General features: G+C 47.6%; 1 protein-coding gene across 1 annotated transcript; it reads right to left on the bottom strand.

Moving 5' to 3' along the window:
• Positions 1 to 520: 520 nt before the first annotated feature.
• On the bottom strand, positions 521 to 4,812 carry soul4 (heme-binding protein soul4). The gene is made up of 6 exons (XM_070827796.1): positions 4,706 to 4,812; positions 3,985 to 4,155; positions 3,678 to 3,763; positions 2,116 to 2,257; positions 1,612 to 1,795; positions 521 to 1,196 (listed from the first exon to the last, which is right to left on the bottom strand). Exons 2-6 carry the CDS (start codon positions 4,136 to 4,138, stop codon positions 1,022 to 1,024), a joined length of 741 nt encoding a protein of 246 aa, XP_070683897.1. The 5' UTR covers positions 4,139 to 4,155; positions 4,706 to 4,812; the 3' UTR covers positions 521 to 1,021.
• Between the last annotated feature and the right edge of the window lie 15,188 nt (positions 4,813 to 20,000).

Genomic DNA, 20,000 nt, shown 5'->3' with positions numbered 1-20,000 from the left:
ACTTCACTTTTCGTTCAATGGATGGATGGATAGATGGACTTTATTGATCCCGGGGGGAAATTCTGGAAAAAGAAATGAGAGCAAACTGAAAAAGCAGCAGCATCTGGTTGCATTTCAATGATTTTGGAGACTGCAAAGCTGAGTGCAGAATTTGTAAAATGAAAATATCTGTCAGAGCGACAGGCAGGCAGGGAGGCCAAGGCTTCAGTCTACCGACGCCTGGTCACGGTAACGGCAGGAAGACATAGGCCCCCTCAGAGGGAGTCTTCTCAAAAACGGGACAAATAATCACAGAGAGAACTTCATCAGCCCATCCAAGCTGAGGCGTGATATGAAGACGTTGGCCTTCACTTGGTTTGTTTGCTGTGGTTCTGTGTTCAGTTCTTTTAAAGGTTTGATTAAAATGTTAAATAGTTCTAGCTTACCAACACACAAAGCATTCATAATTACTAAATTAGGCTAAAATAGAAGACACTGAATGAAGAACCGGACTTCCCATCACCAGTCGGAACCCGTTGGATCCTCTCACATCTTTCAAATCAGATTTTATTTCAGAGTTTTTTACACAAATACAGAAGGAAAAACAGTTTCATGGAGAAAACAGCAGGAAGTTCAAACACCTGGAGCACACACTCACACTCACACACACACTCACACACACACACACACACACACACACACACACACACACACACACACACACAGTTCTTCAGAAACCAACAGTCTCACCTTGAGTCAGACGTCACATGCTCAGCCAATAGAATCACTGTATTGTTCACCTGCATGTGACCTGCTCAACAGTGACATCATCACCCTCAGGGTAAGGAGACCGTCTGATTGGTCAGCTCACAGCCAATCAGGACAGAGGCTGGACAAACTAAAGTGATGTGTTTCCTGTTGATGACACAGGGTTGCTCTGATTGGTCAGAATAAACTCACTAGAGGAAGTGTCACTGAGCAGGTGACAAAGCAGCCAATCAGAGGGGCGGAGGTGACGGAGCAGGGGATGATGGGAAGGCGTCTACAGGTTACGCCTGATGAACCAGATCTCGTTCCTGCGACGGGGGACGCCAGGGTTCTCGTATGTGGCGACCATGTAGCCGTCATTGTGGAGGTCATCTGCGACGCCGACAATCTCCCTCAGCAGGCGGATCTGACTGCTCACCGTCTCCTCCGTGGTCGTCCCACGGAACGTCCTGTCAGCCAATCAGAGAGCAGAAGGTCAGATCTCCTTACAGGCCAGATCCTCCCCACAGGCCAGATCCTCCCCACAGACCAGATCCTCCCCACAGGCCAGATCCTCCCCACAGACCAGATCCTCCCCCACAGGCCAGATCTTCCTCACAGACCAGATCCCCCCACAGACCAGATCCTCCCCACAGGCCAGATCCTCCCACAGACCAGATCCCCCCACAGACCAGATCCCCCCACAGGCCAGATCCTCCCACAGACCAGATCCCCCCACAGACCAGATCCCCCCACAGGCCAGATCCTCCCCCACAGACCAAGTAGTCCACCACCACCTGAGATCATTAGTTAGTAAATACACTAGTCAGACAGGCTTGGACACTGTGATGATGATGATGATGATGATGATGATGATGCTCTGACCTGGCGACCACTCTGATTGGCTCTCTGTGGACAATGATGATGTCAGGGTCGGAGGGCCGGGGGGGGTCGCTCTGAAACTCCGCAGGCAGGAAGATGGACGTCTGGACGTCCTTCTCAAACGTGATCCCATCCTCCATCATGTGGATGTGACTGACCACCGGCACCGTCATCCCCAGGTACCTGCCTGCACGCCACATGGTCAGTACGGGTCACGTGACCCCCAGAACATGGCCAGAATCAGTCACATGACCACCTCGTCATACCTGGTTTGCGTCACATGACGGTAAACGTTGGATTTGACATTTGTCTTAAATGTTCAGGTTTCACACAACCACTCCAGGCTATTACGCTAACATATTACATGGGGTAGATGTGTTGGGAAGCTCCCAGCATGCACTGGGGCAGCAGTGTGGTGATTCTGATGTTCTTCAGTCACTTGGTTGCTTTAACTTTGTTAAACCAGAAACACGGTCACGCCACCAGGTGGGCACCAGGTGTGCTTACCTGCAGAGTTCTCCTTGCAGATGAACCGCATCAGCTTCATGAAGGCCATGGAGATGCTCTGCTCGTACAGATCCTCCCCTCTGGTCACACAGGCCCAGTGACCCGCCGGGTACACCCGCTCCTCATACAGCACCTCCCCCATCTGAGGGGACGGGACAGCAGGGGGGAGCACCATGTCAGTTATCTTTGTTTCCATGGTGATTCCTGTGGTATGTGGTTGTCTGTGGCGGTGTGTAGTTGTCTGTAGTTGTCTATGGCGGTCTGTAGTAGTCTGTGGCGGTCTGTAGTTGTAGTTGTCTGTGGCGGTCTACAGTTGTAGTTGTCAGTGGAGGTCTGTAGTTGTCTGTAGTTGTAGTTGTCTGTGGCGGTCTACAGTTGTCTGTAGTTGTAGTTGTCTGTGGCAGTCTGCAGTTGTAGTTGTCAGTGGAGGTCTGTAGTTGTCTGTGGCGGTCTGCAGCTGTCTGTGGCGGTCTGTACTTGTAGTTGTTTGTGGCTGTCTGTACTTGTCTGTGGCGGCCTGCAGTTGTCTGTGGTGGTCTGTACTTGTAGTTGTTTGTGGCGGTCTGCAGTTGTCTGTGGCGGTCTGTAGTTGTAGTTGTCTGTGGCGGTCTGTAGTTGTCTGTGGCGGTCTGCAGCTGTCTGTGGCGGTCTGTACTTGTAGTTGTTTGTGGCTGTCTGTACTTGTCTGTGGCGGTCTGCAGTTGTCTGTGGCGGTCTGTACTTGTAGTTGTTGGTGGCGGTCTGCAGTTGTCTGTGGCGGTCTGTACTTGTAGTTGTTTGTGGCGGTCTGCAGTTGTCTGTGGTAGTTTGCAGTTGTCTGTGGCGGTCTGTAGTTGTAGTTGTCTGTGGCGGTCTGTCGTATTTGTGTGTGGCGGTCTGTAGTTGTAGTTGTCTGTGGCGGGCTGTCGTATTTGTGTGTGGCGGTCTGTAGTTGTAGTTGTCTGTGGCGGTCTGTAGTTGTAGTTGTCTGTGGCGGTCTGTAGTTGTCTGTGGTGGTCTGTCGTTGTCTGTGGTGGTCTGTGGCGGTCTGTAGTTGTAGTCGTCTGTGGCGGTCTGTAGTTGTAGTTGTCTGTGGCAGTCTGTCGTATTTGTGTGTGGCGGTCTGTAGTTGTAGTTGTGTGTGGCGGTCTGTAGTTGTAGTTGTCTGTGGCGGTCTGTCGTATTTGTCTGTGGCGGTCTGTAGTTGTAGTTGTCTGTGGCGGTCTGTAGTTGTAGTTGTCTGTGGCGGTCTGTCGTATTTGTGTGTGGCGGTCTGTAGTTGTAGTTGTCTGTGGCGGTCTGTAGTTGTAGTTGTCTGTGCCGGTCTGTAGTTGTCTGTGGTGGTCTGTCGTTGTCTGTGGTGGTCTGTGGCGGTCTGTAGTTGTAGTTGTCTGTGGCAGTCTGTCGTATTTGTGTGTGGCGGTCTGTAGTTGTAGTTGTGTGTGGCGGTCTGTAGTTGTAGTTGTGTGTGGCGGTCTGTAGTTGTAGTTGTCTGTGGCGGTCTGTAGTTGTAGTTGTCTGTGGCGGTCTGTCGTATTTGTGTGTGGCGGTCTGTAGTTGTAGTTGTCTGTGGCGGTCTGTACCTTCTCGTGGCAGGACACCGGAGCGAAGGGGAGGGGCTCCCTCTGCTGGCTGTTGTGGGTCATTTCCTGAATGGGTCCACTCATCTCTGAGACACAAACAGGAAGTGATCACGTTCACCATGTGTTCAGTTTGGAGAATCATCAGTGTGACATCATGAATATGACATCATCAAGGTCATATGACGTCATTTAAGACGAAGCAAAACAACAAGGGTCCTGAAAACGCACCTCTGTGTGTGTGTGTGTGTGTCAGCGTCACCACAACCACTTCCTGTTGTGCCTGGTGTTAATGGCCCCGCCCCCTCACCTGGAGGCACCGACACCTGGTGCGTACTGGCGACCGCCTGCCAGTGCGCCAGCAGTCGGTCGTCGTCCTCCATTGGTTCAGGGTTGTCAGTGATGTCATCGTCCAGCTGCTCTTCGTCCAATCCGTCGAGGTCCTCCAGAGAGATCAGAGCCATGACCAATGAGAGACGACCTGCGGGGAGACGGCGACCAATGAGAGACGATGTCAGTATTTATATTGTTCCTACTTCTACAAACACGCTTTAATCACGTGACTGCAGGCTGCAGTTGTCCCGGATGTCCTGAGGACAAATTGTATCGATCATTTAATTATTGATTAATTGCTTAAAGCCTCACAGTGCTTGAGGACTGATCTGGATCTGCGGGTTAGTTTGGATCCGGACCGTATCAGAACCTCTACAGGTTTACGGGCCTTGGCGGTCTGGCCCCGGTGCTGCTGCCTGCTGGACCGGACGGTCTCCAGGAGGGAAAGTAGGTCACCCGGGATCCGGTCCAAACACACGACCACAGACCGCTGATCCGCTTCGGTTCACACCGCTGGACTAACCTGACCACAGAGGATCCGGTCTAGATCCAACAGGGACCGGAACGGAACGGGTTTAGTTAGCACGGCGAGGTTAGCCAGTTAGCCTGGTTAGCTTGGTTAGAGCGCGTCCACAGACCGGATCCAGACCGGGTCTGGCTGTAGTCTCGCTGCTCCGGTACTGGCGTGTTTGACTCACCTGGTTGTGGTCGCACCTGTCCGCCAGGTGAATCCGCTGCTGCTCCGTTAGTCACAACAACAAGATTCCGCTTCTTCTTCTCTTCCTCTGCAGCTCTGGGACCTTCGAAATAAGAGCCTGCACATCCGGCTGTTTTTTATTTTATTTTGAATTCATTCAGTGAGACAGATTTAGTTTTAAGGGGAAACATTAAAACATTAGTGCTGATCAGACGTTATTGATTCTGTGTGTGAACAGAGGTGATAATAAAAGTTATGCCCCCCCCCCCATGAATTAACACACTCCGCATGAAAACACCTTTTAAAGTGTCTCCTGGTGGAGCTGCAGTTCTTCTGACGTCCACCAGATGCTGCTGTGATCAAACTCCTGCAGGTTCAGTCCTCATCTTCATCATCTTCATCCTCCTCATCTTCATCCTCCGCATCTTCATCATCCTCATCTTCATCCCCCTCATCCTCACCTTCATCCTCACCTTCATCATCCTCACCTTCATCCTCCTCATCTCCATCCTCATCCTCATCTTCCTCATCCTCACCTTCATCCTCCTCATCTCCATCCTCATCCTCATCTTCCTCATCCTCACCTTCATCCTCATCTCCATCCTCATCCTCTTCCTCATCCTCACTTTCATCCTCTTCATCCTCATCTTCCTCATCCTCACCTTCATCCTTCTCATCCTCATCTTCATCCTCATCCTCGTCATCTTCCGCATCCTCACCTTTATCTTCCTCATCGTCATCTTCATCCTCACCTTCATCCCCCTCGTCATCTTCAACCTCCTCGTCTTCCTCATCCTCATCTTCGTCTTCCCCATCCTCACCTTCATCCTCCTCATTGCCATCTTCATCCTCCTCATCGTCATCTTCTTCTTCCTCACCTTCATCCTCTTTCTCTGCAGGAGGAGGAAGAGGTTCAATTCTGTGAAGCTCTTATGGGATGAATTGGGATGGTTACCATGACAATGTACCAATGTTACCATGACATGTACCATGACATACATGTACCACATAAATGTGTGTGTGCTCTCAAACACACACATTTATGTGGTACATGTACGTACTGTAGCACATGTGTGTACTGTAGTACATGTGTGTACTGTGGTACATGTGTGTACTGTAGTACATGTGTGTACTGTGGTACATGTGTGTACTGTAGTACATGTGTGTACTGTGGTACATGTGTGTACTGTGGTACATGTGTGTACTGTAGTACATGTACGTACTGTAGTACATGTGTGTACTGTGGTACATGTGTGTACTGTGGTACATGTGTGTACTGTAGTACATGTACGTACTGTAGTACATGTGTGTGTACTGTAGTACATGTGTGTACTGTGGTACATGTGTGTACTGTAGTACATGTGTGTACTGTGGTACATGTGTGTACTGTAGTACATGTACGTACTGTAGTACATGTGTGTACTGTGGTACATGTGTGTACTGTGGTACATGTGTGTACTGTGGTACATGTACGTACTGTAGTACATGTGTGTACTGTGGTACATGTGTGTACTGTGGTACATGTACGTACTGTAGTACATGTGTGTACTGTGGTACATGTGTGTACTGTGGTACATGTACGTACTGTGGTACATGTGTGTACTGTGGTACATGTACGTACTGTGGTACATGTGTGTACTGTGGTACATGTGTGTACTGTGGTACATGTACGTACTGTGGTACATGTGTGTACTGTGGTACATGTGTGTACTGTGGTACATGTGTGTACTGTGGTACATGTACGTACTGTGGTACATGTGTGTACTGTGGTACATGTGTGTACTGTGGTACATGTGTGTACTGTGGTACATGTACGTACTGTAGTACATGTACGTACTGTAGTACATGTGTGTACTGTGGTACATGTGTGTACTGTGGTACATGTACGTACTGTAGTACATGTGCGTACTGTGGTACATGTGTGTACTGTGGTACATGTACGTACTGTGGTACATGTGTGTACTGTGGTACATGTACGTACTGTAGTACATGTACGTACTGTAGTACATGTGTGTACTGTGGTACATGTGTGTACTGTGGTACATGTGTGTACTGTAGTACATGTGTGTACTGTGGTACATGTGTGTACTGTGGTACATGTACGTACTGTAGTACATGTACGTACTGTAGTACATGTGTGTACTGTGGTACATGTGTGTACTGTGGTACATGTGTGTACTGTGGTACATGTGTGTGAGTCTGCTGACTGAAGTTTTGTCTCAGCACAATCTGTGTCTGTTTTTAGAATCCATTAAAAACAGTGAACAGTGCAGCCTGTCAGACTCTACCTGCTGACATCACCTGGCTGATGACATCACCTTCAGCCTGTCTAGGTGTCAGCTGATTTCTCTTTTTGACCCTTTTTCAGGATCAGCTGTTGTGAGAAGTTTCAGAGCTCAGCTGAACCTCAGAGTGACCCTCAGTGGGAGGTCAGAGGTCGGAGGTCGGCACGTCCAGACAGAAGGAGAGAGGGCGGTGGTGACCTGAGCTCAGTGGAAATGTCAGCCGTCCACATAAAACCATCCAGAGCTGCATTTTCTTCACCGTTAGCAAATATTCCAAAGTGCTCGAATGCACCATCTTTAAATTTTCATCAGCACCAGCGCTGCCCCCCCACTCCCTCCCGGGAGAGAGTGATTAATTATTCAGAAGGAGGCTCTCAGGTCGACACTCAGCTCACAGATGAAGGAGAAACTCAGTGCTGCTTCAATGCTGAGCCTGACCTACCGTCTGCCGATCCAACCAACCACCAACACTAACTGTTAGCCTGACAGTCAGTTAGCTGCTGTATCTCTAGCAGCTATGTGGACAAATGACTAGCCTTGCTAGCTTGTTAGCATTAGCATGGTAGATGTATCAGAGGCGGAGGTTAGCACCAGGGTGGATGTTGCAGTGCAGTTGAGCTCCTCCCCACAGTCCAGGCAGTGACCTGAGTCGGACTGTAAGGACGAGGAGAAGTCAGACCGGGATCAGCTGCACAGGTGAGCAGAGACAGAACACCTCTGGGGCCTGGCCTTTCCATGTGACCTGTGATGTAATTTCATGACAGGTGTTTGTACACCTGGGCCCCGTTATACTGGTCCTGACTGGTCTCTGTCCAAATCGGTCTGTAGGTTAGTCCGCTGCATCTACCAGAGCTCCGCCTGGTCTGAATGATGGCATCCATGTGAACGTCCACGGCACGATGACTGTTGCCTAGCAGCGAGTGTTGCTAGGATACATGGTTAACAGTCTCCTGCTGTCTGGCTGATTTAGTTGCTGATAATTTCTGATTTGCGGCAGTGATGTGGAGGATCAGAGGAGAAGAAGAGGACAGTTCATGGACAGTGAAACATTAATTGATCAGAGCCGTCGACACACCGACTATCAGCAGCCCGACGTTACGACCGATCAAAGCAACATGAACACCGGCGACGGTTTAAAGGACACAGTGAGCTAATTAACGTCCTAACGAGCTCACATGGTGTCGCTCTGCTGTGTGCCGTGATCTGCCCTGATTAGTGTGTCGCCACTGTGGATGCTCATCTCTGTCTCCATCTGCTCCCTTCACTCCTTCAGTTCTGACGCCCTCCTGCTGGCCAGATCAGATCACATGACATTACTCCGTTACTCATTACCGTCTTCTCCACTGGAGTGAACGACCTTCAGACTTTATTTTGTGGTTTCTTGAAGTTTCCAAGTCACATGTCTCCATGTTTACACATTAGTTCAGCCCAGATTTCCTCACAGGAGACCATGAAGCACCTGTGACCTCAGGTCCTACAGGTCCTGCACACTACTACACTACTACACACACGTGGGAATGAGTCCGTCCTGTCCAGTTTCTCTCGAGCTGCATGGCTTCACCTTTTAACACGGGTCTACAGGTGGAGGCGACACGCCAACAAACATGGAGGTTCACAGAAATAATCAGCAGAGAAATATAGAGTGTTTGGTGGGACACAATTTATCTAAATTACTACTACTACTAAACTACTACTACAAAGTGAGTACTGTCGGTTAAACAGTATTTATCTAGAATACTGTCTGCTGTGATCAGAATCAGAATCAGCAGTATAGGTGTACAACACACAGAGCAGCGATGGAGTAAACATGGAGAGACTGTGGACAGGTTCCATTAGAAACATGAGGCGGGGAGGATGTGGGTGAGTTCATTACAGCAGCTTTAAGTGTTCAGCAGAGCCACGGCCTGTGGACAGAAGCCGTTTCTGGGTCTGGTTGTTTTGGCTGCATTGATCAGGAGGGAGGGAACAGGTTGTGTCCAGGGTGTGATGGTCTGAGGTGATGGTTCCTGCCTGTTTCCTGACTCTGGATCTGTCAAAGTCCTGGATGGAGGGCAGGTTGGCACCGATGATTGTCCCTGCAGTCCTGACGGTCTGTTCCTATCCTGCTGGTGGGGGCGATCCAAACCAGACAGTGATGGAGGTGCAGAGAACAGACTGGATGACTGCAGAATAAAGATCAATCTAAAGATTGATTAATTGACTAGAAGTGGATCATCAGCTGGCAGCAGCTGACACCATCTGGGCCTGGATGACTGATGTAGGATGTCACAGTGTCAGTGAGATTGTCCAGATCTGTAGCAGCAGCCTCAAAAACACTCCGATCAGTACAGCCAAAGCAGGCCTGGAACTCAAGCTTAGCCTCGTTGGTCCATCTCCTCACAGTCCTGACCACAGGCTTGGCAGCTTTTAGTTTCTGTCTGTAAGTGGGGAGAAGAGGAACCATACAATGATCAGAGAGTCCCAAAGCTGCACACGGTGCAGAGCCATAGGCGCCCTTTACTGTGGTGTAACAGTGGTCCACAGTGTTTGTACCCCTGGTGGGACACTTGATTTGCTGTCTGTATTTTGGTAGTTTGTGGCTGAGGTTTGCTCTGCTGACGTCCCCCAGAATAATGAGCAGGGAGTCAGGATGTTTGTGCTCCATGTCAGTTAACTGGTCAGCCAGGTGCTGTAGGGCCTCGCTAACAGAGGCCTGAGGGGGGGTGAAAACAGCAACCAGAATAAGTCAGAGTTGGTTGTGTTTAGAAGCAGCAGTTCATCTATCTTGTAGGCCAGTGCAGATCGAAAGGCATTATAATTTGTCTCTACTGAATTTGATCAGAGAGCTTACGACTGAACAAATAAACAAAGACAAAAAAGTACAAGAGAGCGCAGTACCGAGGCTGCCATCTTCGGATGTGATGCAGTATTGTTGTTAAGTATTTGCAGTATTTTTCCAGAGTACTGCAGTAGAGTCCTGGTTAACAGACAGCTATGGCTGACAGTACAGAGATGATTTATTCAGAGTGTCCTTGTCCTCTCTGCAGAGGACACTGACGGACAGGAAACGGAGACTGAGCACCGTCCTGCAGTCAGCTAACAGTCCACCGCACTGCAGGAGGACTCCCTGCTGCTCAATTCATCATCATCATCTTCATCATCATCATTCAGACACATCTGAAACATCCCCACAACACAAGGCCACCGGCTGTTTCTTTAGGTAACCTGTATTACATCAGTCAGAGTGACACAGAGTAAGAGTCTGTTATAAACTGAACAGGAAACTGTTTTCTCACTGAACTTGTGCCCAGTATGAGGATTTCTGTTTTTGGGAAACAGTGAAACACCATAAACATGACACTCAGCATCAATAATCAGAACCGTAACGATACGGCAGCAGAGGTGTGAGCAGAAACTGTTGAATGTTTTTCAGTCACTAATTGATTCTTGATGCCTATAAAATGACAAAACTAATCAGAACAGGTTTACTGTTCCAATGGTGATGGTTTACTGTTCCAGTGGTGATGGTTTACTATTCCAGTGGTGATGGTTTACTGTTCCAGTGGTGATGGTTTAGTGTTTCAATGGTGATGGTTTAGTGTTTCAATGGTGATGGTTTACTGTTCCAATGGTGATGGTTTACTGTTCCAGCTGTGATGGTTTACTGTTTCAGTGGTGATGGTTTACTGTTCCAGCTGTGATGGTTTATTGTTCCAGTGGTGATGGTTTACTGTTCCAACGGTGATGGTTTACTGTTCCAATGGTGATGGTTTACTGTTCCAGCTGTGATGATTTCCTGTTCCAGCTGTGATGGTTTACTGTTCCAATGGTGATGATTTCCTGTTCCAGCTGTGATGATTTACTGCTCCAGTGGTGATGGTTTACTGTTCCAGCTGTGATGGTTTACTGTTCCAGCGGTGATGGTTTACTGTTCCAGCGGTGATGGTTTACTGTTCCAGCTGTGATGGTTTACTGCTCCAGCTGTGATGGTTTACTGTTCCAGCGGTGATGGTTTACTGTTCCAGCGGTGATGGTTTATTGCTCCAGCGGTGATGGTTTACTGTTCCAGCGGTGATGGTTTACTGTTCCAGCTGTGATGGTTTACTGTTCCAGCTGTGATGGTTTACTGTTCCAGCTGTGATGGTTTACTGCTCCAGTGGTGATGGTTTACTATTCCAGTGGTGATGGTTTACTGTTCCAATGGTGATGATTTACTGTTCCAGTGGTGATGGTTTACTGTTCCAGTGGTGATGATTTACTATTCCAGTGGTGATGTACAGTGACTTACTGTCTTATTGCAGAGGTTTTGAGGCTGACTCCACTGGGATGTACAGTTGCAGTTCGTCTAAAATCACCATCAGTGTGCTCATCACGTTGCTGGTCTGCTATGTTTGGCTCCAGCTGACATTCAAAGAGAATTTTCTCTTTATTAGCATTAACAGCACCTGGTTGGCTGGTGTTAATAATTCAGCAGCTGCTTGATTGGACGCATAAATATAACATCACTGTTTCTATGGTGAGACAGACAGACAGACAGATAGATAGATAGATAGATAGATAGATAGATAGATAGATAGACAGACAGACAGATTTCTTATGGTTGTCAGCAGCAGAGCTCAGACAGACAAACAGATAAATAATCAGTGGTTCTGTTGGGAGTGTGTGTGTGTGTAGGGGGGGACTCAGAGCTTGTTAACATTCCTGATCAGTGGAGTCCTTCTGTATCCAGTCAGCTGTTACCCAGCAGCCCTTTCTGCTGTGGACTGGTGCAGCATATTATACACAGCACACACATACAGTATGTTATAATTCTGTGGATGGATAGACAGACAGACAGACAAACAGAGAGAGAGAGAGAGAGAGAGAAGGGGATGGGGGGAGATACAAACAACCATACAGCAAACAACCATAATAACAGCAACTATAGTACTGACAGTAGGAATCTGACTGATACTGATCAATATGGTAGCAGGTAAAAACATGACAATAGTTAATATGTGAATGATAATAACAGGACTGATATCAGTAAAAAGTGTCAGTGGCTGACGATCCACAGGAACCAGAGAACCACAGCAGGAGAACCAGGACCAGGATCCACAGGAACCAGAGAACCACAGCAGGAGAACCAGGACCAGGATCCACAGGAACCAGAGGGATGAGAAAAGCACAGAAAGGCTCCGGGGAAGATACCAAGTTAGTAACAGACATTAAAGAGACATGAAGCATCAGGATGGAGAGGAAGAGGAGGAGAGAGGAGCCCAGTGCATCATGGGAGTCCCCCGGCAGTCTGAGCCTATAGCAGCATAACTAGGGGCTGGTCCAAGACCTGATCCAGCCCTGAACTATAGGCTTTATCACTAAGGAAGGTTTTTAGTCCACTCTTAAATGTAGAGAGGGTGTCTGCCCCCTGAACCCAGACTGGAAGGAGGTTCCACAGGAGAGGAGCCTGATAGCTGAAAGCTCTGGCTCCATCACTACTTTAGAGGACTTTAGGAACCACCAGTAGGCCTGCAGTCTGGGAGCACAGTGCTCTAGTGGGGTAGTACGGTACTATGAGCTCTTTAAGATATGATGGAGCCTGAACATTAAGAGCTTTGGAGGTGAGGAGAAGGATTTTAAACTCTATTCTAGATTTACTGGAAGCCAGTGAAGAGAAGCCAGTACAGGAGAAAGATGGTCTCTTCTCTTAGTTCTGGTCAGAACAGGAGCAGCAGCGTTCTGGACCAGCTGGAGAGTCTTTAAGGACTTATTGGAGCAGCCTGATAATAAGGAACAGAAATAATCCAACCTGGAAGTGACTAATGTGTGGACTAGTGTTTCTGCATCATCTTCAGACAGGATGGGCCTGATTTTAACAACATTAGTAGATGGAAAAAGACAGTTCTGGAAATCTGTTTTATGTGAAGGATAAATCCTGATCAAATAAGACTCCCAGATTCCTCCCAGTGGAGCTGGAGGCCAGAGTAGTATCGGTCCAAGCACTGAACCTTGTGGAACTCCATGTCTAACCTTAGTGTGGACAGAGGATTCATTGTTAACGTGTACAAACTGAAATCGATCTGATCAATAGGACTTAAAGCAGCTTAATGCAGTTCCTTTTATACCAATGAACTGTTCCAGTCTCTGTAACAGGATGTGATGGTCAATGGTGTCAAAAGCAGCACTCAGGTCTAACAAGACCAGGACAGAGAGAAGTCCTCTGTCAGATGCACTCAGGTCTAACCAGACCAGGACAGAGAGAAGTCCTCTGTCTGATGCCATAAGGAGGAGGTCTGTAACCTTCACCAGTGTCTCTGTGCTGTGGTTCGCTCTAAAACCTGACTGAAGATCCTCTAATAGACTATTAGAGTTTAGAAAGTCACACAGCTGGTTGGCTGCTGCTTTCTCCAGGATCTTGGAGAGAAAGAGAAGGTTGGATGAAGGTCTATAGTTGGCTGATACACCTGAATCAAGAGTAGGCTTTTTCAGGAGAGGTTTAATTACTGCTACTTTGAAGGACTGAGGTACGTAGCCTGTTAGTAAAGACTGATTGATGAGATCTAGTAAGGACGTGTTAATTATCATTGAGTAGACGATTGTGTCTGTGGTGGGGGGCACGGGGGGCAGTGTTGGCCACCTTGTCCCCTCCCCCAGACTACCCTCCCCCTGCTGAGTTTTAATGAGGGCCAGCAGCTGAGCGGCCAGCAGCCGAGCGGCCAGAGCCTCGCTGCTCATTAACGCTGCCTGTCTCCACCCCCCCCTTAACGAGCCTGGGCCTAACAAGCGGGGAGATGAAAGTAGTGTGGGCATTGTCATGACAACGAGGATGGGGGGAGGTTTAAAGATGGCATCTGTCATTAGTGAACTCAGTTCAGATGTTTGAGATGTTCAAAGCTGCAGGAGGGAGCTCTGAACGCTGAGGTACACGCCTTAACATCACGCCAAACCATCACGCCTCAGCAACACGCCTCAGCATCACGCCAAACCATCACGCGTCCGCATCACGCCAAACCTTCACGCCTCAGCAACACGCCTCAGCATCACGCCAAACCATCCATCCATCCATCCATCCATTTTCTATACTGCTTATCCGTCAGGGTCGCGGGGGGAGCTGGAGCCTATCCCAGCTGACTTCGGGCGAGAGGCGGGGTCGCCAGCCAATCGCAGGGCCACATACAGAGACAGACAACCATTCACTCTCACACTCACACCTACAGACAATTTTTAGAGTTACCAATTAACCTGATGTGCATGTCTTTGGATTGTGGGAGGAAGCCGGAGTACCCGGAGAGAACCCACGCTAGCATGGGGAGAACATGCAAACTCCACACAGAAACACCCGGGTTCAAACCAGGATTCGACCTTCTTTCTGTGAGGCAACAGTGCTAACCACAGCACCACCATGCTGCCCTCACGCCAAACCATCACGCCTTAACATCACACCTTAACATCACGCCAAACCATCACGCCTCAGCATCACGCCAAACCATCACGCCAAACCATCATGCCAAACCATCACACAGGATCACGCCACACCATTACATTACGCCATCACGTGATGATCATGTCTGATCAAGATGGAAATGTGTGATTGGCTCCGAACCTCCTTATACATCAACATGTAGAGTCACTGCTGTTGTCATGTGACCTGATGGCATGTAATTTATTCAGGATCAAACCGTATAAACATGTTTTCTGGTCCTTCGTCTATGAGTCCGTCCACCGTAGCAATGCTCTGATTGGCCCGTCTACACGTTGTTCAGCCCTCAGACGGGTTCACGTAGAAACACCAACGAAGAAGAGGATGGCGTGTCCACTACAAGTTCACAAAAACAGTGATTTACACCTCATTTGGTGTTTTAATGGGTCGGTTTGGAGGGATGACTGTAGCTATGTCATCAAGTCACATACAGCAGTTAAAGTGGCTGCACTATGGAGCGCTGAGTGAGATGCGTGATTGGTAATTTTCTAGTTGTGTTGTCGTATCTTGATGTCTTTGTTATGGCAACAGTTACTGAAGGTAGCTGCCGTAGTACACACACACAGAAACACACACATACTTCTATTTTCATGAGGACACTCAATAACATAATGCATTTCCCAGCTCCTTACACTTACCGTAACCTAATTTTAACCTTGAGCCTAAAATCAAGTTTTAACTCTCAAACAGTCATTTGAAGTTGCGAAGACCAGGCAAAATGTCCTCACTCTGCTGGTAAAATGTGTGTCCTGGTCCTAACTATAACTTTCCACACTGGAAACGGCAGGAAAGAGTTCAGTCAGGCCTCAGCGTGCTGTGATGCTTCGTTCTGATTGGTCGGCTGATGGAAGGAATCTGAGTGTTGAGCACCTGTCCAGCAGGTAAACTGACTGCAGCATCACCTGCTGAGTGTGCAGAAGGGAGGAGGCGTTGGTGACCGCGTGGGCGAAGAAACGCTTAGAGGGAACAAAGAGCTTCAGGCCTCGTTAAAGCTGCTCCGTCCTCCAGCTGATCAGAATAATAACGACATGCAGCATTTATGTAACGCCTCGTTAAAACAAACGGGAGGTCTCACTCTGCTGCTCAAACACAGACACCGTCAGCTGGACATAAACACACAGTGGAAATCACAGCTTTCATCCCTCAGCACTGATGTTTTTCCCTCCATTTGGGGGTCATGCAGCTCAAACACACAGAAGGCAGCAAGTTTGTACAGGAGTGAACCCCCCCCCGCTCTCTCTGGTCTCAGTTGATGTTTCACATCTTTGTCAGTCACACAGAATTGTGACTCTGAACTCTGCAGTGACTTCAGTCTGATCGTTTATTCCCACCGATCGACTTCCACATGTGCTATTTATATCGCCCTGCAGGACCCAGAGGGCTGCTGAGTCAGCACCGATCAATAATCCTCCAGTCCACCTTAAAACACAAACCGCCTGTCACCAACCAGCCTCACCTCCAGTCCACCTTAAGAAAGGTGGCTGATGCAGTGACATGATGACTGATGCAGTGTCATGGTGATGGCTGATGCAGTGATATGGTGAGTGGTACAGTGACATAGTGAGTGGTACAGTGACATAGTGAGTGGTGCAGTGACATGATGATGGCTGATGCAGTGACATGGTGAGTGGTGCAGTGACATGATGATGGCTGATGCAGTGACATGGTGATGGCGGAGTCAGTGACATGGTGAGTGCTGCAGTGACATGGTGACGGTAGATGCAGTGACATGGTGATGGCTGATGCAGTGATATGGTGAGTGGTGCAGTGACATGGTGATGGCTGATGCAGTGATATGGTGAGTGGCGCAGTGACATGGTGATGGTAGATGCAGTGACATGGTGATGGCCGATGCAGTGACATGGTGAGTGGTGCAGTGACATGGTGATGGTAGATGCAGTGACATGGTGATGGCGGATTCAGTGACATGGTAAGTGGTGCAGTGGTGTTGCTGTTTGATTCCCACCAGGTTCTAGTTTGTCGACCTTGATGGCTGCCAGACCTCCACTGCTGATGTTCCTCGCCTCACAGACAGGTGGAGAATATTTCTCAATCATCTGTTTAACAGACATTTCATCGTCTGCAGCATCAGACAAATACACACACACGCACACACACACACACAGCAGCAGCAGCATCGATCAATTAATGTGTCCTCTGGGCTCAACACTTTTAGAATATAATGTGTGCGTGTGTGTGTGTGTTGGTTCAACACAGCTCAGTTCTTGTCAAAACTGATCAATAAGATGATCAATTCAGACTCTAATCACAGTGTTTAGTGTTTGACATTTGTTTCAGTTCAACAGAAACTTTGAAGGGAGAGTTCTTCATTATCATCATCATCGTCAGTAACATAAAACTGGTTTCATACACGCCCCCCATCAGATCACATTCGATCAATAACTGGTTCACTGGATAGTGTTATTGTAATAAAAACAACACAGCATGAAGCAGTGGGAGACTTTTATTGTGAAACAGCTGCAGGAAGTATCCATGCTAATTCAGATTATTGGTGATCAGCTGGGTGCTCCTCATGTCTCTGCTGGGACAGAAGGTGATGGTGAACTTGTCTGTTGGGACCTGAGGACCTGACAGAGGACAGACTGCTACCGATCGATCACCCCTCCCCCGTCCTGACCTCCATCATCCCGCCGCTTCAGCACTTCAACACTAGATGATATTCACACCTCAGAGTGAACACACTGCTGCAGCCTGACTGGGTGTTAATTAAAAAACAGCGCATGATAATCACCCCCTCCTCACCCCTTCCACCTCCTCTGACCCTTCCATGACCCCCTCGACCCTGTCGAAGGTGAAGCAGCAGCGTTCATCCTGCTGGTCGATATGAGCTGAGGGAGCTTGAGGAAGATGATCAATAACTTCTGATGGAGGTACTTACAATGTTAATGACACACACACACACACACAGCGGAGCAGAGCAGAGGATCGTGGGAAACAGCTCACCCAGGTATTGATCAATGAAGATGAGAGGGTGGAGAGCGTGTGTGTGTGTGTGTGTGTGTGTGTGTATATATATATAACTATATATAAAAAGTCACATGACTGTCACTCACTCACTGACTGGACAGTTTTGATGATGTCATCAGTCTATTTTCTTTGTGTTTTGTTGTTGACAAGAGGCAGCAAAAAACAATAGCAGCACTATTAGTATCAATAGTATCAATAGTCTGATATCACATGTATCAGTATCAGTCTATGAATGATGCAGAAACACTAGTCCACACATTAGTCACTTCCAGGTTGGATTATTTCTGTTCCTTATTATCAGGCTGCTCCAATAAGTCCTTAAAGACTCTCCAGCTGGTCCAGAACACTGCTGCTCCTGTTCTGACCAGAACTAAGAGAAGAGACCATCTTTCTCCTGTACTGGCTTCTCTTCACTGGCTTCCAGTCAAATCTAGAATAGAGTTTAAAATCCTTCTCCTCACCTCCAAAGCTCTTAATGTTCAGGCTCCATCATCTCTTAAAGAGCTCATAGTACCGTACTACCCCACTAGAGCACTGTGCTCCCAGACTGCAGGCCTACTGGTGGTTCCTAAAGTCCTCTAAAGTAGTGATGGAGCCAGAGCTTTCAGCTATCAGGCTCCTCTCCTGTGGAACCTCCTCCCAGTCTGGGTTCAGGGGGCAGACACCCTCTCTACATTTCAGAGTGGACTAAAAACCTTCCTTAGTGATGAAGCCTGTAGTTTAGGGCTAACCCTAACCCTTGGACCAGCCCCTAGTTATGCTGCTATAGGCTCAGACTACAGTCACTGCAAATCTACTTCAGAGTAACTGCATATGTACTGCAGTACTCTGTGTGTTGCAGTTTATTCAGTGTATATTAATGTATTTACATTGTATATTACAATATATCATATTGCATTTACACTGTATATTACAATTTATTTACAGTATATATTACAGTGCACACCATATGTTTACAGTGTAATCGCAGTGTATATTACACAGTATTTTACAGTGTATTAGCAGTGTGTATTACAGTGCGTTTACAGTATAAATCTCACTGTATGTTATACTGTATTTTCGCACATTTACAGTGGTGTAATTATATACACTATAAAGGCACTGTAATGTGTACTGTAAATGCACTGTAATATATACGGCAAATACAGTGCAACATACACTGTAATATATTACTGGGCATTTACAGTGCATATTACAGTGCTTCATAGTGTATATAATTACAGCTCTGTAAATGGACGAAAATACGGCGAAATTTATACTGTGTATGTTTATGTGTTAATGTTTATGTGTCCCTGAATGAACAGCTGATTATGGAAATATGTGTGTTTGTGTGTGTGTGTGCTCGTGTCCCTTTGCTCGTGTTCACCACAAGTAGATCTGGGGGAGTTTGGATGTTTTATGATATAGATTTTGTTTCATAGTTCTATGTTAGATTTTATATGAATGTGCTCTATGTAGTTTATTTCTATGTTCCTCTATAACATAAATGCTGCATTTACAAATGAAGGAAAGTCTGTACATCAGTAATGAACGTGAACATGTAACTCTGCTGAATGAATGAAGCTGTAGAATCATCAGTGTAAACTATTGATCAGTGATCAATAATTATTGATTTTTGATTGATGATTGATTTTTCTGCTCTAATCCCAAGGTGAAACATTAGTTCAGATGTTTCATAAAAATAAACCGATCAGCAGACTGATTGACGACGATGATCAATGATGACCAGTGTCCTGACAGCCAATCACAGACATCAAAGTCAAGGGAGGGGAAACTTCAGGGTGGGGGGAGGGGGTAGTGTTACAGGAAGCAGCAGCCCAGCAGGGCCGCTGCTGAATTATTGATCAGCTGATGGACAAACTTTCATTTTTTTTGCCGTCACGTTGAGTTTTGACTCTGTGAAGATGAGCAGCCGTCACCTGAGATCTCCCATGAGGCCTCAGTCAACCTGTCGCCACGGATACACATCCCACCTCATCCTGGTGGATGCTGGGGGGGGTAGAAGTCATCCTGTTCTGAGATGAAATGAGCAACGACTAACAGACAGGTCAAATCGGGCCAAATTCCATGATTGCTTCTGTTTAAGTTTTTCTTGTTGCGTGGCCCAACATATTTTTACAATTAGTTAATTGTTGGTGTTTCCATGGTTACACGTCTCCAACCAGCGAGGAGGCTTTCAGGAAGTGTCATGATGATGACGCTCTGAGCAGAACAGATCCATAGAGATCACTAGCGGTTGGTCTGTCACACACCTTTTTTTTTTTAATGATTGGATGGCGACAGTAAAGTTGGGGGCCGGATGGAGGTGTGGGGTCACACTGGCTACAAAGCCCAACACACTTCCTGGGGGGTCCACGGGCTGAGGGCAGGCAGGTGCTCATCTTCAAGAGATTCATCCATCCTTCCATCTTCCTCCTCCTATCCGGGTTGGGTCGTGGCAACAGGCTGCTCCTCATGGGGACTCGAGGCGTCAAAGGCCTGATGGTTCTGGGTCTGACTAGATCCTTACTAGATGCTGAACCAGCTCAGCTGGCTCCTCCTGACATGAGGGATCAGCAGATTGAGCCAGTCTCTGAGACTGAACC

The sequence above is a fragment of the Pempheris klunzingeri genome, chromosome 3 (assembly GCF_042242105.1).
Source record: "Pempheris klunzingeri isolate RE-2024b chromosome 3, fPemKlu1.hap1, whole genome shotgun sequence".
Lineage (NCBI taxonomy): Eukaryota > Metazoa > Chordata > Actinopteri > Acropomatiformes > Pempheridae > Pempheris > Pempheris klunzingeri.
This window is presented reverse-complemented; position numbering and strand designations above follow the sequence as displayed.

What these genes read in the sequence shown, in the direction of transcription:
- soul4 (XM_070827796.1), bottom strand. Translation starts at nt 4,138, where the DNA reads ATGGCTCTGATCTCTCTGGAGGACCTCGACGGATTGGACGAAGAGCAG. An exon ending in CCAGGTGTCGGTGCCTCCAG is followed by an intron (nt 3,764 to 3,984) that starts GTGAGGGGGCGG and finishes TTTGTGTCTCAG; the next exon opens with AGATGAGTGGACCCATTCAG. An exon ending in CGGTGTCCTGCCACGAGAAG is followed by an intron (nt 2,258 to 3,677) that starts GTACAGACCGCC and finishes CCGTCCCCTCAG; the next exon opens with ATGGGGGAGGTGCTGTATGA.